A 26,447-nucleotide genomic window follows, 5' to 3' on the forward strand; every position below is an offset into this window, starting at 1 on the left:
GCTGGGCAGCTCTGCTTCTCAGGGTCGACTAGTTGCTGGCTGGGGAGACAGGTAACTGGGATACACAGCCCCTCATCTTCCAGCAGGATAGGCTGGCTTTGTTTTCATGCTGACTGCCGTTTCCAAGGACAGCAAGAGGGCGAGCAAGCCCCAGTGTGCAGGCACTGTGCGTATTGGTGTCATATTTTCTCTTGTCTCATTGGTCACATCAAATTTTATATCCAAGTTCAGAGTCAGTGTGGGAGAGGCCTCCTTGAAGGCATGGATACCAGGAAGAATGAAACATTGTGGGCCATTTCTGCAGCAGTCTGTGACAGCAGGGTCCCTTTACTTCTTTACACTTTGGTTTGGGTGTGCCCGAGTGTTTAAGGTCAGCTCACTTGTATTTGTTGACCTACTTGTAGTAAAGTACTTATAGAATTGTTTTAAATTATAATTATATTTTCCAGGAAAGATAATGTATCAAGGTAGTTGAAGTCCTTATAATCTTTCATCCATTTTCATTACAGCCCTTCCAAATTAGTCTGAAGTAACAAGCAGAATGAATGTGATGGGTTTTGATGGAGTCCAGGGAGTGAAGGCTGTGAATGATCTGAGCATTGCTGAGAGAATATTTATGTAGGTAGAGGATGGAAAAAGAACTTGAGAAAACTGGAAGGCATGGGAAGACCCTGCTTACTACACAGGGACAAGTGTTTAAAAGAAATAACAGTTTTAACAGAGAATGAAGGGAGGTAGAGAAGGAACAATGGGGAGAGTGAGAGAACACGGAGCTCCAACCCCTTGTGCTATTTACTGAATAAATGTGCTGTTCAGGGTGATTTTAGTCCATCAACAAATGTTTTGTGAGCCCTACTATAGGTCAGGCAAACAGTAATGAAAAAGCAGGAAGCATCCTTTCCCTCATGGATCGTACATTCTAGTAGTTAAAACAGACACTGAGCACACCATTACATGTAATTAATTACTCACAAGTGGATAAATGCTGTGAAGAATATATACATAGAAGTGTAGGAATATGGGCGCGGTGGCTCATGCCTGTAATTCCAGCACTTTGGGAGGCCGAGGCGGGCAGATCATGAGGTCAAGAGATGGAGACCATCCTGGCTAACACGGTGAAACCCCGTCTCTACTAAAAATACAAAAAAAAATTAGGCGGGCATGGTGGCGGGCGTCTGTAGTCCCAGCTACTCGGGAGGCTGAGGCAGGAGAATGGCGTGAACCCGGGAGGGGGAGCTTGCAGTGAGCCGAGATTGTGCCACTGCACTCCAGCCTGGGCGACAGAGCGAGACTCTGTCTCAAAAACAAAAAGAAGTGTAGGAATATATGACCCACTATTCCAGTCCAAGGACTGAGATAATCTTCCTCAGCAAATCAACATGTAGGCCAAAACATCATCTTTTACAATGCCCATGGCAGTGTTGTAAGGATTCCCAAAATGATGATTGTTCTATTCACAGATGAGTAGCTGCAGAAAGGAAAACGCAATTACCTGGGATCACAGTGAATAGGTGACCTACCTGGGATGCAAACCCGGGTTACCTTATGTGTTTGCAACATCACAAAGCATACTTTGCCTATTTTACATATTTTCTGGAGGTGTTCTAGTCACTGGCTATGTTTCACCTGGGTAAACGATGTTGTTTCAAACAGGCAAAGTACACTGTAAAAAATTGTAAATATAATATGCAGTGAAAAGTGAGTCTTCCTCCCTGCCTTCTTCCCCTGGTTCCCTTCTCTGCAGGAAATATCAGTCAGCTTTCTTGTATATTTGTCCAGAGGTGTATAATTAATACTTGAAGTAATTACTTTGTAACAGATGTTTTTCTAAGTGCTTTGTAAATATTTACTTGTTTGATCCTTTATGTGGTGACTATCATTATCAACCCATTTTTCATGTATGTATATATTTTATTCCACACAAATGTTTTGGATTTTAAGTACACACCAAAGTTTGAAATGTTTCTTCCTGTGTACTGGTCAGCTTTAATAATGCTATATAACAAACAAGGCCAAAATCTCAGTGGCTTCATTACATACATTTATTTCTCATTTGCGAGTCAGCCGTGGCTCAGTAATTTCTCAGTTGGGCTTGCCTGGTCTTGTCTTCAGACTGGAAGCTGGGCTTGTGTCTGCCCTCTTGCATCTCTCCTTCCAAGACCTAGGCTGAGGAAGTGTCATCTACCTGAGAGAGAGATCTTTGTGGCAAGAGACAGGAGCACAAGGAAAAAGTGGAAACATACAATGCCTCCAAAAACTTCTGCCCTGAACTTGCTAACTGTCTCTTCCATCCACAGTCAAAGCAGGTCACATGGCCAAATCAAAGTCATTGCGGCAGGGAACTATCATCCACATGGCAAGTTTAAGGAGAGAACAAAAAGATTTGAATAAAATTATTTAATTTACACACCCTGAAAATTCAACTTTTATCTTTTGCAGCTGGGATCTAGAGGAATAACTGAAAAGATGTTGCCCTGAATGAATTAACAATAGCTTTCTCATGGTCTTCTACTGGCAAGATATAAACAGCTGACTCTTTTCTATTTATATTTCCCAGGTTTTGGCATCATGTTTGGGAAGAAAAAGAAAAAGATTGAAATATCTGGCCCATCCAACTTTGAACACAGGGTTCACACTGGGTTTGATCCACAAGAGCAGAAGTTTACCGGCCTTCCCCAGCAATGGCACAGCCTGTTAGCAGATACGGCCAACAGGCCAAAGCCTATGGTGGATCCTTCATGCATCACACCCATCCAGCTGGCTCCTATGAAGGTATGGCGAGGGTTCCATCTTTGGGTGGGTTTAAGAATCCTGCTCTTATTTGATGCACTGCATCAGCTTTATAAGCAAGCTATAAAATGCCTAAACCACATATTTTTTTTAACATTCACAGATTATTCACAATTATTCTTTCATGATTATAATTTTCACCATTTCTTATAAATTGCAGCACATGAAAAGGAACTTTGGCTTTAGATGTGATTTTTAAAAAATCAGACACATAAAATGCGATCACAAAATAGGACACTTTTATTTCGGCTTTAAATGGTGTTTTTGTTAGACTTTATACTGAAGCGTATTATCCATCCACTCTGGTTAATATTGGCAATAGCCTCTGACCAACATTAGACCACATTTTGTTGTTTTCCATTTGCTCTCAAAATATTTAAACTTTTCTTTCATATAAAATTTGCTGCCAATGGATTTTAATAATAATATTTATAAATATATATACACATGCATATATAGGCATATACATATATATGTTTTATATGACCAAATAAATATGTGTATATATATACACACAAACATATACACACATATTTATTTGTCTTTATAGCTTTCAAATTTGTCTTTATAGCCTAAGAGAGAGCTATTGCAAATAAAAGCAAGTAATTTGAGTCCTAGAATAAGATATAATTTATCTTAAATATGTAGCTAGGAAATTTTTGGCAATAAATTTTCATAAAAGTAATTACATGTAAGCAGACAGCAGACCCAAAAAAATTTCAGTTACGCAAAGTTACTACAAAGAAAATCCAGGAATTGCAGTTTTCTTCTGCACTTCAGAATGATAAGAATTCCATAGACTATCAGGCAATTGCCCAAAAGTTCTCTATGGGAGTTAAACATCATTGAAAATTATAATGATATTATCCAGTGGATCACTCCAGAGTTTCATGATCTTTACAAAACTTGAGTTCAGATTCTTCCCTTGCTCATTATATTAGTAGATATCTGTGCTATTTGAATATGTTATTCTGCGTTAACATGAATACTGCATAAACTGTATTTGAATAATATGCAGAACAAAACTGAATGCATTTTTAAAGGGATGCAAAGAAAGAGTGGAGCTGATACATTATGGGAAATGCTTATGAAATATCACCTGACCTGACTAAATTAGAACTGTGAGTCCATTGTTCATGCATAGTGCTGGTCATTCTATTCTGGTATTGAACATATGAGTCTGTTCTGCCCAAAGATTGATACAGAGTCTTATAATTCTGCATTTTGTGAGTTTGATTTTCTGGTAGAATTTCAAAACTTTTCAAACCAACTAAAATGTTAAGTACACACACACACACAAATGGATATTTGAGAAGATAAAGCTTTGGGAACAAAAGGAGGCTGTCATTTTAAATAGATATCAATTGATATTTATTAGAAACTGACTAACCAACTCTACTAGTTTGTATCTAGCAATATCCTACCGTTGAACATAATTTTCTCCCTAAGAGAAGGCTAACACTTAACTAATGATCATATAATAAGGTGGACCATATCTTTAAAAAGTTGGGATTAGAAAAAAATCTGCTTGTTTAGTTTCATTATTTTTCCTATATCCCAAGTTTTTACACAACCCAGAAAATGGAATGAGCAGTGTGCCCTGAAAAGTCTTCTACTATTTATCACCATGGTGAAGGAAAAATTCTCACATGAAACTAGGACTTATTTTCTTACCCTGGAGTATCATTATCATTATCATTGGATAAGAAACATTCTAGACAGAAGCAGAGTCTTAAAGAAACATTCTAGCTGAAGACCCAGGACATGCGCCGTCTTGTTAGAGTGTATGCATTATTTGGTCAGGACTAAGTGTCATTTACTTCACCATGGTTTTTCACTTGTCCAGATCCTAGCAGGTCCTGTTTGGGAGCAAAGAAAGAGGCTCTCGTCTTAGTGATAACACATCATGTTCAGTGGATGTGGATTTAGTAGAACCTTCGACTTCATTTCTTCCATCTCCTAGGTGGGCTGGCTCGTTATCCTTTCCTCTCTGACAATCATTCCCACTGAGAGTTGGAGCAAGATTTAGCAACTTCTAAGCTGCTAAACCTTGTGCTTCTCTTACTCACTAGCATGGGCTTTCCAGCCCTTGTGCCAAATGCATGAGCATTCAGTCCATATGAAATGAAAAGACTAAAATATTAGTTATAGACACTTAAATGTTCACTGGGTGATGACTGGAAGATACATCTCAAGTATAGATCAGGTCCTGGATGTCTGCAAATGAGACTTCAGGCACAATTGTACCCCTCAGGGAAAAAATAAAATAAAAACAGACAAGGAGTGACAAAAACAAGATCCAGCTAGGTTGGATCTCACCCATAAAGATTAAGATTAATCAAATCCATTTAACTGAAGGACACCCAAAAAATCCAGCACCTCATACTAACACTAAACTCCCATAAAGCAAATCTTATCTTTCTCCAAATATGAGTATAAGTATTTCACCACATATGAGTTCAGTTAACACCATTAGCAGACAGTAGACGATATTGGTGGTCAAACAGAATCCTGTGACTACCAGACTCTTACAATAAGTAAAAATTAAAAGGTTTAAGGGGCCAAACTATGTCATATAGTTTGTATGATCCAATTTTTCAGAAATGGCTTCTCTGGAAAAATCTTACAAGTCACCTAAGAATGACATATTATAAAGTATAGAGAATATATCTCAGAAGTCACAAAAGTCCTTGAAATAAGAAGTAATGAATAAATGGGCAGAAAAGACTGAATATAGTCATGCATGTTTAAAGCCATTTTGGCAAAATTATTTAAGTTAAATAGAACTAACCATTCTAGTTGGTTTGGTCAAAGTGTCCTTTAAATTGAGAAAGGAAAATGAGAAAAGAGATCATGACATAAAAACAGTCAGTGGAGGAAGTGTGTCACCCCGGATGTTGTGGAAAATACCAGTTCTTCAGTACTTGTCAGCAAGCTTCAGCAAGCTAGTTCCGAGTGGAAATCTGCCGTTGCCACCAACACTCTTCCTTGATTAGTTAGGATTTCAGCTGTTCCTGTTTAGAACCTCGTGCTTACCCATTGTCACGCTTACCAGGACATACCTCTCCTCTGTGTACACTTATTTAGGCCAGGGTTTCTCCAACCATACAGAAGATCAGAATCACCCAAAGAGTCTGATAAAACACAGATTGCTGGGCTCCATTCTCAGAGTTTGTGATTCAGTAGAACTGGGATGGGGCCCAAGAATTTGCATTTCTAATACGTTTCCAGGTGGTACTGATGCTGCTGGTCTGAGGACCACACTTTGAGAGCTTTGATTTAAGTAGTATAAAGGAATGTACCCACATAAGGTATAATCAATGTGAGTTTACACTGGCCGGGATTTCCAAACTGTCAGAAATTTAACCAGAAGCCACAAGTTAGCTTGTACTTGTGTCAAAAGTTTGTGTGCCCAAACTTTTGGGCTAGCCATGTAGGCCATGTAGGCTAGCCAACATAACCTGAACACCCGGAGGGGGAGGTTCCCTTTAAAACATTTGGCAAATATCATTGAGAAATTCCTTTAATATCTAATGTGATTCTGTCCATGAGAACATCATAAGCAATATTAGCAAAATCTGTGCTGAATTAGATGCATTACGTAAAGGGCAGGTTGAATGGTTATATTTGTTTGTGATTGCCCAGTAGTTCTCAAGCTTAGACTTTCATAAGAATTTCCTTGGGGGTGTATTATAGCTCACATTTTCAAGCCCCACCCTAGGGATTTTGATTCAATATGTCTGGAGTGAGCCTGATAACTTGCTTTTCTAACACGCTCTCAGATGCTGCTGGTGCTGCTGATGGATAGACATACTTTAAGAACTGCTGTTCTAGGTGGACTAAAGCCACGACATAATGATCACCCTTTCCCTTTGTTACAGCCTAGAAATCATTTGAAATGCTAAAAAAAAAAAAAAAAGAAGATAATATTTAAAAGCTTTTGTAGCTTCTACCTAAAATGAAAAAAGCATATCTTAACATTTGCTTCATATTTCTTTTTAATTTTCAAGTAGAATTATATAAATAATGTTAAATAGCTTTATTTGGCATATCTGAATTTTATTAAGTGATGTCATAATGTATATAATCTCTAACTTACTTTTTTACTTAATATTATTTTGAGATAAATTCACACTGATGTGTAGAAAATGAGTTTATTTAAAAATTACTCTAGCTTTTTTTCAACCTATCCATTTCTCTACTAAGGGATATTGTCAAGTATTTGCTACTATAAATATTAATAATATTGTCATGGACATCTGTGTTTGTGTCTTCTTGGGCCTATGGTGAAAAGTTTTCTTGCAGTGGTTCTCAAAAGTGTGGTGTAAACCTATGGGGGTTCCTCAGACTCTTTTAGGGAGTCTACAAAATTAAAGTTTGCTTTTTTTACTCTCGTTTCCTGTGTATACAATGGAGAAGCTATATTACAAGTGATAATGTCATTGATTGATGGATGCTTAATGGATCGTGTGCTTTATATTCTTATGTTTTAAATTTTCTTGACTGGGCACAGTGGCTCATGCCTGTAATCCAGCACTCTGGGAGGCCAAAGCAAGATTGCTTAAGTTCAGGGGTTTCAGACCAGCCCAGGCAACATAGCAAGACCTCATCTCCACTGAAAAAAAAAAAAAAAAAAAAATTAGTCAGGCAAGCTGGTGTGCACCTGTCATCCCAGCTACTCTAGAGACTGAGGTGGAAGGATCACTTGAGCCTAGGAGGTCAAAGCTACAGTGAGTCGTGATGGAACCGCTACACTCCAGCCTGCATAACAGAGCAAGACCCTGTCTCAAATAAATAAATATATTTATAAGTTTTAATATCTAATGCAGTGAATATTAATAGATATAACATAAACTAAGGTCTCTTTTAGGTCCTCAATAATTTTAAGAGGTTTTTGAGACAAAAAGGTTGAGAACGACTGTTTTGGAACTTATATTAAATGTGATTGTCTGTGACTTCTGCAACTTACCTTGCCCACACTACTGACTTTTTTGTTTTTTTAAATGAAAATAGAGACTTTTGTCTTTTTTAGTTGGCCAGCAATCTTCTAATCTCTACAGCCTTTTCAAAAATTATTGAATACAATATTCCATCCCTTTTTGTGTATACTATATAATTTATCTGAACCAGCTGTTTTGAAGTTTTTTAAATTGTTAGATCCTTATTTACCATTCTTTTTCTAATTTTAGCCTTCAAAGCCTTCCTAACAATCTTCTTTTTATCTTTTAAAGATTGAAGAGTCACAGAGAAGACCAGTGCAAAACTGGCTCTGACTTAGTTTTCTTTGTCTTTGTAGTCTTCGGTATTTTATAATCTTTCAAAGCTGAGGTTCCGTCCCTTCCTTTTTTTATCGACTGCTGCTGACTACTGCTTTAAAAACCTCTCTATTCACAAAAGCAGGTAAAATCAAGAGAGGTAAATCTTTAGGTCTGGCCATCCCATTCTTGAAGATCACTGTTTCATTTTCTCTCCTGTCGTAATCTATGTTGAAAGCTCATCCAAGATGGAGTCTACTTTAATTACTCTGAAATTCTCTACCTTTCTCTATTTTTGTGATTCTCAATTTTGCATTGTGTTTAGAGCTATGTCTTTTTTCTTAGTTTTATTTCCATGGGATTCTCTCTTTCCTTGAATAGTTTTTAAAATCTGCTTTCCCAAAATACAGGGCAACTATCTGACATTTTCTAGCAGTATTTCCCTTTGACCTAAGGTAACAGTTTTCCCAAAGGTTCCTCCTCAATTACACATAACTGATGTGCTCTTCCTTGTTACTCAGAGTTAAGCCAGAAGGAGTTATTTCTTTTAGTGTCTCCTTTACTTTCTGAGAGTTGCTGCCAAGCAGTTTAAACTGTTTCCAGATGTTTGCCATGCTCCTAGCTGAGTGAAGCTCCCAGCCATTCTGAGAGCTGGGGCTGCCCCCTCATGACTTTTCTGGCTCCCTTAACAGGTCTCTTCTTAAAGTTCATAGATTAGATTCCCCATTACTTTCCTATCCTCACAAATCAGTGTTTTTTATTTGCTTGGTTTTTGTTTTTTGTTTTTTTTTACTCTCCCTTCTTTTAGACCTGTTTCTGCTAAAATATAATGTTGAGCCTAGAATCATCTTTTTTGCAACATGAAGTCCAATGCCTTCATGTTCACTGAGCTGGGTCACCACTTTTCATTTCTAAGTTCTCATCTAGGTGAACATCAGGACACTTCTAAGAGATAACAATGGAGCCAGGAGAAGATCTTGGAAAGAGATATATTCAAAGGAAGGAGGAAGAGCTAGTCCCAAGACCCTGTGGCAGGAACAAGCTTGAGGAGTTTAAAGGAAAAACAGATCATCTGTTGGGTAGAGCAGAGCACGATGGGTAGAGACGTGGGGGATACGGCCAGATGGACAAGTAGGGATTGGATGGCACGGGGGCACTTTTGGAAGCCACAGTCATGAGTCTGCTGTTTTGTGAAGCCTCTGTGCATGAAGGACACAGATCTCAGATGAAGAAATGGTCCTATTACGAAATGAATTGATTTATTTAAAGGTCAGACCCAATGTATAGTGTACCAAATATATTGATCTGATGTGTAATCCTGCAGGTGTTAGAAGTATATTAGTCAAATAGTTGTGAACAGCTGGGATGCCGGAAGTCCTTCCATTTTAATGATTATCAGAAGACATTTAATAAAAATACAAACCTTCTTAAAGAGGAAAGAGTGTATATGTTATAAAGATAGTTAATTTCACTGCTAAGCAAAATGTAATTATAAAATGAAACCCATTAGGCAGATTACCTATGTTTTAAAACCTCTCGTCAAAAATGTCACTTCAGAACTGCATTGAGTTCTTCAGAACCAGGGCCCTCAGCAGGAGGAGAGATTGCTGATCCTTTGCTAAAGTTGTTTATGTTATCTTTATACTTGCAAAACCAGTGAGGACAACGGACTTGGACACTCACATTTCTCTCAGTGACTATTACTTCCTGGAATCCCTCATTCCAGTGTCAGTATGCCTTTTCAGCCCTCCCACCACCACAAAGACTGTGCAGTAGGAACATCACATGGGCCCCCATTTTCTCATTTGCCTAAATTCAGGAGATGTGGGCAAGGTACCTTGTTTCCAAATAAAAGAAGAAACCCAAAACCAAAGCCAGATTTATCATATTTCTTCATTTTTACGATCCCATCCAATCTGGAAACTTCAGCAAAGCAGTTTTTCATTGTATTAATGAGGTTATTATTTGATGTGTACCATGTCAACACACCATCTTTCCCCATAAATGTCTCTCTCTCACACCCCTTTAAAAGTAACAAACTACATCAGCCACTAATAAGAACCATCTTTGTTTCCATCAGTGTTTTGCAGTGTTTTACGTAAGTCACTTTAAGGTTTCCTTAAACTTTGAACAAACTTGAGCTCACGTGGTCTAGTTGTTACTCTAAAAAACAAAAGCTGATGTTTTCAGAGAAGACAGTATCACCCCAGGGAATTTATCCCTGCAGGTAGCCACCTCTTCCTCCATTTGGCGGAGGCCAGTGTTAACCACACACCTCCAGGCGTCTTGGCAGGGCCATCCTGGTACCCAGTGTGACGGCTCTGTAATCACAAATGGGTGATGTCACAGCTGTCACACCTGCAGCTCCCTGGAACCAGCAGAGAATAACTGGACATTCATGGTCCATGATCTTGGCATTTGGAAGACAGCTCCTAGGCTCCCAACTAAAACTGGGTCACTGAGACCCTATGAATGAATGCTCTCAGTTACTCCCCATCAAGGAGTAACTGTAATCTGTTGCCAAGGATAATTAGAAAATAATCCTTCTAAATCCAAAGAAAAAAGGCATGTGACTCTCTGTGACTCCCACTCATGCTTGGAACTTGAAAGATTTAATCTCCTGCCACCCTCAAGACCAAGGTAAACACAAATTGAATGTACCATTTTAAAGCAATTGTCAGTTATAGGTTATATTGAAAACTTATTTACTACCAATTGGTGGTTAGATCTATTCCTGAAGCCCTCTTCTCATGGTTCAAAATGCCGTTCCCAGCATTCCTGCAGTGGCTGTGTTCCCCTACTGTAACTCCTGGGAGGAAGCGATAGAGAAGAACCCACACAGGGATTGCATATACTGAGGGGTCCTGTGAGTACCTCCACTTGAGTGTTTTAGCCCAACTCTACTCCCAGAGCGGAAGCTGGTGTGAAGGCAATGCAGGTGTCAAATCTATAGTAATCTCTAGTTTTTGTTGAAATCTCTTAGGCAACAGGCCTGACCAAAATCAAGAGTATGGTTACCAAACATCGGATAGTGTTTTACAGAGTACAAAATATTTAAGATTTATTCTTTTGTGGCACTTATAATAACAAATAGTTTTAACCCAGTTGTACAGATAAGTCTTGACTGAGTATGATTGATTTGTTCAAATTCACCCAATTTCTAAGTTGAACCCAGGTATTTATTTATTTATTTATTTAGAAACAGGGTCTCACTCTATCACCCAGGCTGAAGTGCAGTGACACGATCATAGCTCACTGCCACCCTTGTATTCCTGGGCTCAAGCAATCCTCCCACCTCAGCCTCCTGAGTGAGTAGCTAGAACCACATATGCACACCACCATCCCTGACTAATTTTTTATTTATTTTCTTATGAACACTGGGTCTGGCTATGTTGCCCAGGCTGGTCTTGAACTCCTGGCCTCAAGCAATCCTCTGGCCTTGGCTTTCCAAGTCAAGAACCCAGTTCTAATACCATAAACCCAGATGCATTTGGTTGCTACATACCCATTGTTTATAACTCCTGTGCTCTTCTTCCCTAAAGTGTTAATGATTACTTTGTGTATTCCCTCCCTCAAAGTATTTGCTTTCGAAATGAGGAGCATAGGAAAAAGACAATCATAATTCCAAAAAGAGAAACTTATATTGCAATATCAGACAGGTAAGTGGGATGGTGGTATTTTTGAGCAGGGAACATTTTCCAGTTTGCCTCAAGTAGCACAAGAAAGATTGATAGGCCTGGAGAATGTTGGCAAAAAAAAAAGACATAAGAGATATCACTTATTACTCACGGCCCCATGTACCACATGCTGTGTTCCATAGGTGCTTCACATACACCATCTCTGTAGACTAAATTATTAAACTCGATTTTTTGGCTGGGCATGGTGGCTCATGCCTGTAATCCCAGCACTTTAAAGGCCAAGGCGGGTGGATCACTTGAGGCCACGAGTTCAAGACCAGCCTGGCCAACATGGGGAAACCCTGTCTCTACTAAAAATACAAAAAATAATGGGACATGGTGGCATGCACCTGTAATCCCAGCTACTCTGGAGGCTGAGGCATGAGAACCACTTGAACCTGGGAGGCGGAGGCTGCAGTGAGCAGAGATCACGCCACTGCAATCCAGCCTGAGTAATGGAGTGACACCCTGTCTCAAATACTAAATAAATAAACTCAATTTTTCATTCTTCTCACCACAGCCTCATAAAGGGCTGAGTTCTTCCCCACCCCTTGAATTTGCATGTGACTTGCATGGCCAATGGGGTGATGTGAACAGACTTCTAATGGACAGCTAAGATTTCCCTCTGTGCTTATGCCAACATCATAAGAATATGCCTTAGATGACAGACTGCCTGCATCTCTGAAACTTGAAGCAGAGCCACCCAGCCCAACCTCATTGTATGAACCTGAGTGTGGGTGGTTTGTTGTGCAGCCTTATAGGACAACTGACTGATACACTATCTTACTTAGCCCCATACCAGCCTTTTCAATTAAAGAGTAGTAACTCCATCTTTTGGGTAAGGAAAGCAAGTCTTAGAAAGGTTAAAGGATTTGTTGAAGATCCCACTTCTGTAACTGGAAAGGCCCAGGACTCAAACTTTAGACCTATCTGACTCCAAGACCCGTGCTTATAATCACCACACCACTGTGCCTCCTGGTAATAAGTATGTTTGGGCATGAAAAACTGTTATATGCATAAATGATGCTAAGTCAGAAAACAAAATTGCTTCCTTCTTACCTTTTCACCTTGCAGATTGTGTAACTGAGACTCAGGTAGGCACAGTGGTTTTTCCTAAGACCGCAGAGCACATCAATGTCAGACATTATTTCTGTGGTTAAGGAATGCTTTTGATTTGATCATGTAGAAATTCCAGATTTAGCCCATGAGCTCTCCCTTGAGAATCTGAAAAGGACATCATTATAAACACCTACCTGACTATGATTCCCTATCATTACTGCCATATGACTTTATTTTTCAGTTGTAGAGTACTCAGAGAGCTTTACGGAGTCTTTCATTATACATGTAATCCATGCAGTCTTCTCAAGTGAATTAGGCAGAATATTTAAATAGGAAATGTCAATGAAATCATACAATGAGAAGCAAATGAGTGAACTTTCAAATGTGTGCCGCTCACTCCTGCTCCACTATGACCTCGATGCTCCCTGAGCTCATCATATTTTAGGTCAAACAGCACACCCTCCAGATCACAAGCGTGTCTCCAGAACTGTGTTGGTTTCCCATAGAGTGGACCTCTCTGAACTTCTGACAGCTGAACTCATCAAATAAGGACAGCTGTGCTTTGATAGATGGGAAATTCTATGTAATGTGAAATGATATTTTCGGGGACATCTTCTTTTCCCCAGCTCTTCTCTCCCAGCAGTAGTGACCTAACTGAAAATAATCCTTCTAAATGAAAAGAGAAAAGGCATGTGGCTCTCTGTGACTCCCACTCATGCTTGGAACTTGAAAGATTTAATTTTATCTCTCATTTAGCATCATATAGAAATTGGGACAGTAAGATGGCAGCTAGAGGCTGCTTTAGTGGAACTATCAAATCCTATCCTTTTTAATGTTTTATTGTGTAATTTTAAGTGGAAGCATTATGCTGCCAACTTTATACTGATGATAAATCTATCACTTTAAAATCATTTCCAAGCAGCACATCATTATCTAATTGATTGGCTGCTACTACTGTTACCTTTAAGATTAAAGCCTGCCCAAGAAGGTACCTAAGTGTTTGCTGGAATCACTGAATCCATCACCTGTTGAGAATCTTCCTATCAGCTTTCTATTACTGTATGACAATTACCACTAAGTTAATGGCTTCAAAGAACGCATATTTATTATCACAGTTTCTCTGAGTTCAGATTCTAGGCATGGCTTAACAGGATCTTCTTGCTCAAGGTTTCACAAGGCTGCAATTAGGGGGCCAGCTGGGCTTCATTCCCATCTGGAGGCTCAAATGGGGAAGAATCCACTTCCAAGCTTATTTAGTCAGAATTCTGTGGGCAGAATTCTTTTCTTTGCAGCTGCAGAATGCGTGACAGCTTGCTTCTTCAAAGCTAGCAGGAAAGCAAGAGCTAGTCTGCTTGGGATATATATATATATATATATATCTCATAATGTACTCACAGAAGTGAGATCCCATCAGCGTTGCCATATAATGCAAGGTAACCATGAGAGTGACATCCCATCACCTTTGCCATGTAACATAACACAGAAGGCACAGCCTGTTACCTTTGCTGTATTCTATTGGTTAGAAGCAAGCCACAGATCCTGCCTATACTCATGGAGAGGGGATAATCAAATGATCACTAGGAGGTGGGAAACATTGAGGGGTCACCCTAGGGTCTATCTACCCTGGTTCCCAATGTCATTCCCACATGCAAAATACATTCATCCAAGCCCAAGATCCCAAAATCTCATCCCATTGCAGCACCATCCCAAAGTCCAAACTCTCATCATCTAAATTGTGATTAGGTATTGATGGAGTGCTTGGGAGTCATCTATTAAATGTAGCTGCTGGGGCACAATTCCTCTCCATCCATGGACCTATGAAGCTAAAGAGACAAATTATATGCCCCCAGCCTTTCCAACATATAATGGCAGGACAGCGCAGGATAACAGGTGTAAAAATTCTGATTCAAAATGGGGGCAGGGGGAGGGCAAGCAGGTGGAAGGTAAAAAGGAATTACCGGTCCGTGGCTCTTCTGAAATCCAGCCAGGCAAATGTTAGGAGTTCTCTGATTACATTTCAAGGCTTGGGAATGGCCCTCTGTGGCTTAGGCTCCATCCTCAGGGTTCTTGGTTCTGCCCTTCTTTTTCATGAAAGGCAGCACATGTTTGCATCCTGAGTAGTTTTATCAGCATGCTTTCCAATGCTAGTAGAATGGGAAGGTCTGAAAGCCTCCTTTATTTCATACTCTTTTTGTCCCTTTCAGGCCAAGTGGTCAGTATTCCTGATGAAACAATTTCTTAAGAACTTTGTAGAGTTTGTATGGATTCACTGCAGTTCATTCCACTAGGTGAAGCCATATCCACAGATATTTTAAAGATAAACCTCCCTATTCCTTGGCCTCCTTCTGAGATGACTGAGGGACAATGCCTATATGCTTCCTTGAGGTTTTCTGGCTCGATTAAGAAGATCTATAGGGCAAACCCTTAATTTCTTAAATGAGCCTTTCATATAGCTGCATACTTTTGTCTTCTGATCTTTCTAAGTTTCTAACAAAGAGCTGTACAGTCACACTCAGACTTTTCCCTAGTGCATGCTCTCCTGAGAGTGAATCTCTTCATTTTAGCATCTGTGCCATCTAGAGATCATCGGAATTTTTTACATTGTCAGATTCTGATTCGGTTTTTTAAGAAAAATTGTCCTCCCAATTTTCCTCTTTCTTCACACATTTTACTATAAGCAGAAAGAAGAAACCAGGGGGTTCCTTCAACACTTCTTAGAAATCTTTATACAGCCAAGTTTATCACTTTCAATTCTGCTTTCCAGATAACCTCAGGAGACTATTTCATCAAACTTTACATTACAAAAAATTCTCCTTCCTCCTTCCTTCAGTTTCCAGTGAGTGTTCCTCACTTTTGAGCCTTCACCATCAGCATCCTCAAAGTCCAGATTTCTGCTCTGAGTCTGTTCATGTCATTTAGGCTTTTTCTACCATATTCCTCAAAATTCCCCCAGCCTTCACCCACCTGGTTACAAAACCCCTTCCACATTGTTATGGATTGAATTGTGTCCCTCCCAAACGTTTATGTTGAGGTGTTAACCCCCAATGTGACTTTGTTTAAAGATACGGACTTTAGAGAAGTAATTAAGGTTATGTGAGGTTCACAAGGGTAGGACCCTAATCCAATAGGGCTGGTGCCTTTATTAAAAAAGGAAGAGCTCAGTCATGATGGCTCACACCTGTAATCCCAGCACTTTGAGGGGCCAAGGCAAGAGGATCACTTGGGTCCAGCAGTTCAAGACCAGGCTGAACAACATAGCAAGACCCTGTGTGTATTTTTTAAAAATTAAAAAAGAAAAAAAAGAGGAGGAGGAAGAGACACCAAAGGTGCCCACCCAGAGAAAAGGCTATGTGAGGATATAGGTAAGAAGGCAGCCACCCCAGTCTGTGTTATTTTGTTATAGCAGCCCAAGCAAACTAATACTCACATTTTTAGTAGTTCCCCACTTCCAGGTATCAAAAGCTATATTAGTTTTCTATTGCTATGTAACACATTACCATAAATGTAACAGCTGAAAACAACACACATTTGTTAATATCCTTGCAGTTTCTATGGGTCAGGAGTCTGGCACAGCTTCACTGACTCCTCAGGTCTCAGGATGCTGAAATTCAGGTGTCAGCTTGGCTACATTCTCCACTGCCTTCCCATCCAGAGGCTTGACAGGGCAAGAATTCACTTCGCAAAATTCATTTCCTTGCAGCTCTGAGGGAATGGGGTACTGAGGCCAGAAAGGAGAAGAAGCCTGGTTTGTTGATGAACAGGCAACCCCATAGGCAAGCAGGCTCAGTTGTGCCAGGGATGCTCTGAGACCATGTGGAGCACACCTCACAAGTAGCCCAGCAAGGAGCAAGGAAGCTGGGACATCTACCCACCAACTCCAAGCTTTCTTGGTTGTGGGTTGCTCCCAGGAGTTAATTCCCTGACAACTCCACACTTGGTCGTGCATTCCCCAACAGCCAGAGGACACCTTGTGGTAGAGAGACTCAGGGAACCCTCAGCATGGATAGGAAATGTCTGCAGGTGGCCTCTGGGGTGGACTGAGGGGATAAACGCACGACACCGGTGGCAACTGCTATCAGTATAATATCAACTTTCATTTCCTTAACAGATGTTTATTGTGCACCTACTATGTTCTGAGAGAAAAAACAACAGTATTTGGTCTTCATCTCCATAGCGTGCACAGTCTAGTGAGGGAGAAAGAATTGTAAAGACAAATGAAAACATAATGTTATAACAGAAGTGTACATATTTTGTTATGAAAGCTTTGAGAACAAAATGACTATACTTCCTAGAAAATTTTGAGAAGATATCACTTTGGATTTTATGGAAGAGTATAATCTTATATTCATACCTAATGAATGAATACTCCTATGTAAACCAATAGTAACTTTACAAAGAGGCAATGACAATGTATTGCTTAAGAGCCCTCTGGAGCCAAACCGTCCAAGAAAAATTAAAAATCTTGATTCTTCATATTCCGGCTATATGACCTAGTGCAAGTTACTTAACCTCTGTGAGCTTCTGTTTCCTCATCTGTTAAAAGTGGATATAACAGTACTACCTCACAGGGCTGGAGTAAGGATTGAATAACTTAATACATTAAAACATTAGCAGTCAAGAAATAAAAAATGAATCAAAGCAAATGGTCATATGTACAAAGTATAATGAAAATTCCCTTTTTAAAGAGGAGAACAATATTTTGAGTTTTTCTCTCTCAATTAATAAAACAAAAAACGTACATGTCTGTCTTCATCATTTTAGGAATACTGTTTGGAATTATTTATATGTTACTCTCTAAACCATACAAGTGTGAGTTCTTAGAGTCCTTATAAATTTGAATGGAAAGGCCAGGCGCAATGGCTCATGCCTGTAATCCCAGCACTTTGGGAGGCATGAGGCAGGAGGATCACTTGAGGTCAGGGGTTTGAGACCAGCCGGGCCAACATGGTGAAACCCTGTCTCTACTAAATTTACAAAAACTACCCAGGGGTGGTGGCGAGCACCTGCAATCCCAGCTACTTGGGAGACTGAGGCAGGAGAATCACTTGAACCTGGGAGGCAGAGGTTGCAGTAAGCAGAGATCGTGCCACTGCACTCCAGCCTGAGTGAAAGAGCGAGACTCCATTTAAAAAAAAAGAAAAAACATTGAATGGAAAAATACCCCAGATCTCTTTCACTCGTGGGTGCATTCAAGTGTGAAGTTTCTAAGGGCAGGCTTCCAGTGCTATCTTTCCCCTGAAACCTGCAGGCTGCTGCAGTGCTGCAGGCCATTGCTCCCACCTAGGAGCAGGAGGCAGAGCAATGACTGCTTGCAGCAGCATCTGACATCAGCAGCCCTCACCTTCCGCCTCATGGGTCAGCAGCATCTTTGCATGTGAGTTGTGAGGCTGGAAACCTCATTGGCTGGAAACCACAAGCCAAGTTCACTTTCTGAAGTCTGTAGGTGTGGGGAAAAGGAGCACTTTTTAAACAACACTAAGGAGAGGTGCATGAGGAAATAGCTTTCTTCAAATCTCCATGTCCTAAAGCCAGATCTCACTTAGGTTAGAGCAGAAAGCTGGAGAAACAGCTGAATGTGATAAACCTTCTCTAGAAATGAAACCCTGTGGTATGTTTAGCAGATATTTTTATCTATAGAAGAAAATGTGCTTCCTTTGAGAGTTATTTCTAAAAACCTTTCATTTTTATGTTTTCACCACTTGAGAGCACTAAGTATTCATCATAGGCAGCTTAGCAAAATTAGAAAACTACGGAGAAAAAATAAAGACCGGTCATTTTTTTTGAATTTTGAATTTTGATGTATTTCTTGCACCATTTTAACATAGACACATGTGCGTACACATACACGGAAAAATGAGATTGTTGACTATATTTACGCAGTTTTGATTTCATTTTTTCACCAAATTTCAGGGGTTACCAAAGTTTCTTGGTTCTCAGTAACTTGTCACAGCACCTCCTAGAAAAATAAATAAATAAAAATAAAAGCCATTCCATTTATTAGGTAATTCAGTCCAAACTGTATGTCATAACAACAAATACATGTAAATTGCAATTTGTAAAATACTTATATTTCATTCTGAAACACGTGTGAAATGTGCAGGCCTGCTGGACACTGCCTCACTTCTCCAACCTTGGAACCAGGCTGGATACCACACCCTCACCCTCATTTCCTGTTCCACATTGATTTTCACACAGGACTTTCTGTTTGTTTTAGGTCATGGCAACTGCCAGATACACCACTTTACATTTGATGTCATCAAAATACATGTAGTATAATCTAATGTTGAAAGATGTACTAGTAATTTAGAAGGTATCTGACAAGTTAAATGTTGTTTCCTTCAAAATTTTAAAATAGTCTGCCACACCATTGTGAGTTTGCTTCAGTTCCCTGGGTTACCTTGGCATATAGTTTGGGAACTACGAACTTAGTCTCATTACACTGACTGCAAGATTATTTTTATTATTTTTTTTTCTCTTTCTGTTTTTGTTTGTTTGGGGTTTGCAATATTATTTTTAGTGGCCACATTAGAATTCTACAGATGTGTCATAATTTTAAAACCCTCTTATGGTTGGAAATTTATGTTGATTGTTAGTTTATTTTTTATTGATAATTTCATTGTCTTCAAATGGGTAAGAAACTCCATTCTTTTATGTAAAGGTAGAGTCTTTGAATCCACAATTACTACCCATAGTTATTTGGCCTATTTATATTCTTACCTTGCAGTTTCAGAGCCCAGTTAGCCCAATTAGCTGGTGGCACCTGCAGTCTTGAATGCTATGATTATCCACCTTCTAAATCCTATGATCTTCATGGTTTTGTCACTGATTTGATTTGGGGAACAATGAGCCTAAAACAGGAAACTACTTTTTAACCCATCAGCTGTGCTTCAGATTTTCAAGTTAATGAATAAAAATAAAGCCAAGGAATTGACAAGCCTATAAATTGTCAGCAACCAGAGAGAAATTAAACCTAGGAGAACACAGGGAAGAAATGAAGACAGAGCCAGGCACAGTGGCATGTACCTGTAGTTCCGGCTACTGGGGAGTCTAAAGCAGGAGGATCATTTGAGCTCAGGAGTTCAAGGCTGCAGTGAGCTAGCATGGTGCCTGTGAATAGCCACCGTACTCCAGCCTGAGAAACATAGAAAGACCCTGTCCCTAAGAAAAAGAAAAGCAAAATATATGAAGACAAATAAAAATCATTGTGAAATTCAAAAAAGTCTTACTTTTGGTAACTTCTTTTTTTTTTTTTTTTAATTTTAATTTTTATTTTTTTTAAATTTATTTATTATTATTATACTTTAAGTTGTAGGGTACATGTGCATAACGTGCAGGTTTGTTACATATGTATACTTGTGCCATGTTGCTGTGCTGCACCCATCAACTCGTCATTTACATCAGGTATAACTCCCAATGCAATCCCTCCCCCCTCCCCCCTCCCCATGATAGGCCCCGGTGTGTGATGTTCCCCTCACTGGCCATCAGAGAAATGCAAATCAAAACCACAATGAGATACCATCTCACACCAGTTAGAATGGCAATCATTAAAAAGTCAGGAAACAACAGGTGCTGGAGAGGATGTGGAGAAATAGGAACACTTTTACACTGTTGGTGGGATTGTAAACTAGTTCAACCATTATGGAAAACAGTATGGCGATTCCTCAAGGATCTAGAACTAGATGTACCATATGACCCAGCCATCCCATTACTGGGTATATACCCAAAGGATTATAAATTATGCTGCTATAAAGACACATGCACACGTATGTTTATTGCAGCACTATTCACAATAGCAAAGACTTGGAATCAACCCAAATGTCCATCAGTGACAGATTGGATTAAGAAAATGTGGCACATATACACCATGGAATACTATGCAACCATAAAAAAGGATGAGTTTGAGTCCTTTGTAGGGACTTGGATGCAGCTGGAATCCATCATTCTTAGCAAACTATCACAAGAACAGAAAACCAAACACCGCATGTTCTCACTCATAGGTGGGAACTGAACAATGAGATCACTTTTGGTAACTTCATACCAAAAACCTGGGCACAGCACTGTGTCCTACACCATCCGTGGGTACGGTGCAGTGAGGGAAGATGTCAGGGTAATACCCAGGACGGTGCATAGCTTCTTGGCACAGTGTTGTAGAGTGGTTCATATTTGAAATTAGCTCTTCAATTAAGGGTAGATCCTCGATGGATTATTATTCCATTAGCTTTAAGCTAGCACGAATCAAGTCAAATGAGAGGGCATCGGGGGAGAGAGTGAGAACATCAGGATAAAGGAGTTCTCATCAAATATAAGGAGATGGTGTTGAAGCTAGAGCTTATGAAGGTGGTGGAGGTCATTGATGGTGGAGGAAGAAGTGGTTTGGAGGTGATGGAGGTGATTGAAGGTTGTGGAAGTGGTGGTGGAAGCTGTGGAGACAGTGATGTCAGTGGAGATGGTTGGTGGATGTGGTGGTGGCAGTGGTGGTAGTGGTAGTAATAATACTTTTTTAACCTTCATGAAAGGCTACTTGTAGATGTAAATGGCCCACATCTATTTTATGCCCAGTTATAAAGTTCTGTTGCCCACAAACCAATGTGAAGAATCCTTACGGAATTGCTTATAACAGATTCATTGTTTGTTTGTTTGTTTGTTTGCTTCTGTGAGATGCGAACTCACTTTAGGATACAGGACTGGGGCTCATAGTTAGTGACATATTTGAATACATATTACCTCATTTAAGCCCCTGTGAGGTAGGTATTATCCTTATTTTATAGACTGGGTGATCTGAGGCTCAGAGAACCCAAAGGACTCACCAGTAGTCACACAATTGTCAAATGGCAGAGCTGAGGCATGCTCCACCCAGCTCAGGAGACTCCAGAGCCAGGGCCTTGCCACAAAGCACAAAGTTGTGTTTGAGATGGCTGTGAGTTGTCAAGGGTATAATGGGAACACTAGCACATTATAAGAGAGAGAGGTAAGGAGAAAACATGAACCTTAATTTCAAGAAAACAGGTAAGTTGGAAGAAATTCAGTTGCCTTTATCTCTATAATATTTCTACCCCATCCTGGACATGGCATAAAAATCTTCCTAGAAGCACCTTCCAAGTGTTCAAATTCTACTGTTTTCTAAGGTACTCACCATATCAATACCTTTGTTAGGTATTCAACGTTCAATTTGTTCAGCATTTTTGAATACCCAGCATGGGCTAGGCATGATGTCAGTGTTTGCTGGGGTGTGAAATTGAGTATGTCAGTGACTGAGATATTGATAACCAGGAGAGGCTAAAATTTCTATAGGACTGGACAAAAGTTGCATTTTCTGATACATTTCTCCTATGCCTTACTTATTTTTATACCAAAAACTGTTTCTGCCAAATTTTGAGAGAAATATGTTTAAGTCTCTCTCTAGAATTGTGATTTTTCCTATGTTTTTCTTACAGTATTTTATTGTCTAATATTGGGCTTCATATTCAGCATTGGATTAAAATTGTCTTGACTACAAGACATACCATGACCCTAAAGTGAAATTGCTGGATCATAAAGCATTTGTACCATTGAATTTAGTAAGTACTGACAGATGGCTCTCCAGAATGACGGTACCAGTGTACTCCCCATCAGTAAAGCACAAGGTTGCACATCTTACATCTTCACCATGCCCTGGTATTATACACTGAATATTTGCAGGTCTAAGGAGGATTTCATTGTGGTTTTTATTTCCTTTCTCTTTTCACTATTGTGTTTGAGCATCTCTTCATATCTTGTTAACTGTTGGACCATTCATTTGGTGAATTGCCTATTCAAATCCTTTGTCAACTTTCCTGTTGTTTTGCAAGAATTCTTTCATTAGTAAGAGTTTCTTTAATCATTTCACTTTAAGTGCCCCCTTGTCTTATACTTTCAAACCTGATTTCTTTTTGTTTCTATCTATCTTAGTCTAATACTGTACTTTTATTTGGGTATCTGTAAGTATTTTCTTATAAACAGCATATTGTTGTTTAGTTTTATGTTGTTTTGTCTTTATTCAATCTGACAGTTATTGGAATAATTTGGTACATTTATATTTAGTATCATAACTCATCCATTTGATTTCATTTCTTCCATATTACTTAATGCTTTATTTAATGTACATTTTTATTTTTTCCTCTTCCTTATTTCTTGCTGATTTGATCATGTTGCTTTTCATTCTGTTCTTCTCCTTTATTAACTTGGAGTTTCCACTTTTCCATTCCACTAATGGATTCTCCCCTTTCTGTGCTCTTATGATCAGATACTTTCCTTTTTTACTATATTTTTAAACAAACTCCCAACTAACTCCCCCAATAATATTAACTTATCTCTCCCCACAAAATGCAATATGTCCTCCCTATTTCTGATTCCAATAAGATGAGACAATTAGAAAAATGTCATCCATTCGTCTTCTTCCCTTTCTCCACTCCTTGTGACAAACAGACTTTGAAAGACTTTTATTTCCCTCCCTCCTAGATGTTGATGAACTCATTTTATACGTACAGCACTAAACTATTATTAGAATTTTCTGTACATTATGTTTTAAGAGCCCTTATTTAGCAGTTTTATAATGCATCATTCCTAGACAGTCTTACTTATCCACTCAGAATTAATTCAATAAAGAGAGAGAGAAACAGAGAGAGAGAGAAACAGACTGAGTGCACACCAGATGTGTTGCTTAACACAGCTGTCCCCAACCTTTCTGGCACCAGGGACCGGTTCTGTGGAAGACAGTTTTTCCACAGACAGGGGTGGGGATGGTTTCAGGATGGAAGTGTTCCACCTCAGATAATCAGGCATTAGAGTCTCATAAGGAGCGCACAACCTAGATCCCTCACATGATTGGTTCACCATAGGGTTTGCAACCCTATGAGAATCTAATGTTGCTGCTGATCTGACAAGAGGCAGAGCTCAGCTGGTAATGCCCACCCACCTGCCACTCACCTCCTGCTGTGCGCCCTGCTTCCCAACAGTCAGCAGGCACTCCAGGTATGAGTCTGTGACCCAGGGGTTGGACATCCCTGAATTAACAGGTGTTCCCCTCCACCTCATATTTACTTCATCTTGAGGTCAATGTCTAGATTAGCACTATTCCGTAGAACTTTCTGTGATAATGTAAATGTCCACTAGGGTAGCCACCAGACACATGGAGATATGGAGCTCTGGAAATATGATGAGGATGACTCAGAATTGAATTTTTGATTTGATTTCATTTAATTTAAATAGTCACATCTGTCTAGTGGGTACCATATTGAAAGGGAAGATCTAGATCATCTGTTATTTGGATATAGTCTTCACTGGCATTACCTCTAAAATGGTTAGAGATAATTGTAATATATGATCATGATTTGCTTTCTTAAGTCTAACATATAATCATGTATATATTTCTTTTGGTTTTGCTGATAAGTGAATATATTGTGGTTGAGTATAGGTTTCTCAGTCCTTTCCTCTCAGGTAGGGCTTCCCAGAAGAAGAACCTCAGACCGGGGTTCCTCTACAAGGGACTTACTGAGGGAGATGTCTCAGGAGGCACCCATGACAGAGTAAGGTAGGCAGGACAGTGCCGAAGAATATTATGGACAGAGCTGTGATTTCAGTTCCAGTCTAACCTGAGCCTGAGACCATGGGAGCTCTGGAGTATCAATGGCACCATGGGGTTGTCTCACCTGGAGATAGCAATTCTGACTTTTATTACCATTTTTCAATAAGTCATTGGCTGAGACCACCCCCAAAGAAGGGCATAACACCCCAGGCCCTGTGCATGAGGCTGTGAGCACTTTCTGGATAACTGTGGGCCATTCTCAGGAGGCGTGGCCTGCCATTGCCCGTCAGCCACCACACTCAGACCTAAGTCAACTGCAGGACTGTACTTACTCAAACTTCAGGTTTTTAGATAATAAGCCCATTAGTATTCTCATTCTTTCTTGGAAGTATATAACAGTTTTTTTCATTCTTAAGAATTAAAGAATTTTCTAGGATATGCCTATGTAAGTATTTTTTATTTTTTTTCAAATCGGCCCATTAATATTCTCTCTTTCCTGGAAATATGTAAGAGACTGTTTTTATTCTAAGAGTGAAAAATTTTTCAGGATATGCCTAGGTGTGTCTTTTTTTTTTTTTTTTTTTTTTTAAATCAGTCCTGCCCTGAACCTAATGACATTTTTTTAAACTGCCTATTCAGGTCCTTAGCTCAGGGAAATTATCGTCCATTATTTGTTAAATTATGCCCGCCATCTGTTCCTTTTTATTCTTCTGACACTTCCTTATTTTGCATGTTAAGTCTCTTTTTCCCCTGTGACTTTCCTTTCTTTGTATTTTTGCACAGGTTTTGAGACATCTCTTCTACTTGTCAGTCTCAACCTCATGTCTCAGCAGTGACCATCTTCTCCTTCAATCCATGCTTTGAATTGCCCACTTCCAGACATTCTCTTTTGTGTCATGCTTGAATCAACAGAGATGCTCTTGTTGCTTTTTACATTCAAGTTGTCATCTGTCTCTTCCAGTAGCTCTGTTTTGTTGGGCATGGTTTAATCTGTTCTGAGCCATTGTCCTCTCTCTCTCTTTCTCTCTCTCTCTCTGGGTGCTGAATATCTTTGGTTATAATATATTAATATACATTTTTTCTGGCTACTTTCTTTCTCTGTGTGGTAGTAGTCCCATGATTAGAGGAAGACAAAGTGGAAACTACACCTGGGGACTGATGGCATGATGCAGGCAGACTGTCAATTCCCCATTGAGATGCATGGAGGAAGTCCCTCTTTTCCTCCACCATCTCTCAGACTCTCCCAGCCTCCAGGGCAGCGACTCTGTATAGCTTCTAAGCACCACCTCTGCAGAGCTGGGAAATCCATGCTGCCATAGTTCACGGTCTTGGGTCCCCATATCACTGTGAGCCATGTTCTTCCCAGGACCTGAGCCTGCTGTCCACCCATGTGCACCTCTTCCCCATCCAGGTGGAAGCAAGCCCACAAGCTCTCTCTGTCGAGATGTCCTCAGCACCCAAGCCTTGTTGATCCAACTGCCCATCAGCCCCAGATGGCATTTGTTCAAAAGAAGTGGACACCCTGGAGTTGAACATGGAGGAGAGGGAGAATTGTGTAGGTCATCATGGTCCCAGAATCCTCCTGCTTTCTGCAACCCTTCTGAAGAGATATGAATTCAAATGTTCATTCTTCCCTTTCAGGATCTTTGTTTCAACAAATGCCAGCCACATACCAAGCCCAGTGCTGAGGACACAGCATTGAATAAATTGGGGATGAGTCCTTCCTTCCAGGAATGTTTACTCCAAAGGGGAAATAATTATCCATGTGATCTAGTTCTAATTGCAGAGTGTTATGAATGGGCAAATAAAGGCTGTGGTGGAAGGGCAGTGTTGCTGATTCATATTTCTGCCCTCACTTCCTGTATCCCCCCTTGTTACAACAGAACTTCCTGCCATGTTATCTGTACAATAAAGGTGTCCATTTCATTCCATGTCATCCTTGGACAATGTTTAACAAGTTGCATGTGAAGAAAGGTGGCTGAGATGATGGAGAATCTAGAATTCAGGTGATCCAATGATTGGCTGAGAGCACTGATGACTGGCTGAAAGCCCTGGTGGTCTTCTGTCAAAGAATCAAGGGAGGGAAGTAAACAATAGATTTCTTCAAACACTGAATGACTGTCC

General features: G+C 39.7%; 1 protein-coding gene across 1 annotated transcript in view; it reads left to right on the forward strand.

Moving 5' to 3' along the window:
• PAK5 (p21 (RAC1) activated kinase 5) overlaps nucleotides 1-26,447 on the forward strand; it is a 301,563-nt gene that overhangs the window by 192,050 nt on the left and 83,066 nt on the right. The window contains 1 exon segment of the mRNA NM_001260987.1: nucleotides 2,558-2,772. Within this exon segment, the coding sequence (NP_001247916.1) occupies nucleotides 2,569-2,772 (204 nt within the window). The 5' untranslated portion in view covers nucleotides 2,558-2,568.

This window comes from Macaca mulatta, chromosome 10, assembly GCF_049350105.2.
Source record: "Macaca mulatta isolate MMU2019108-1 chromosome 10, T2T-MMU8v2.0, whole genome shotgun sequence".
NCBI classification, from domain to species: Eukaryota; Metazoa; Chordata; class Mammalia; order Primates; family Cercopithecidae; genus Macaca; species Macaca mulatta.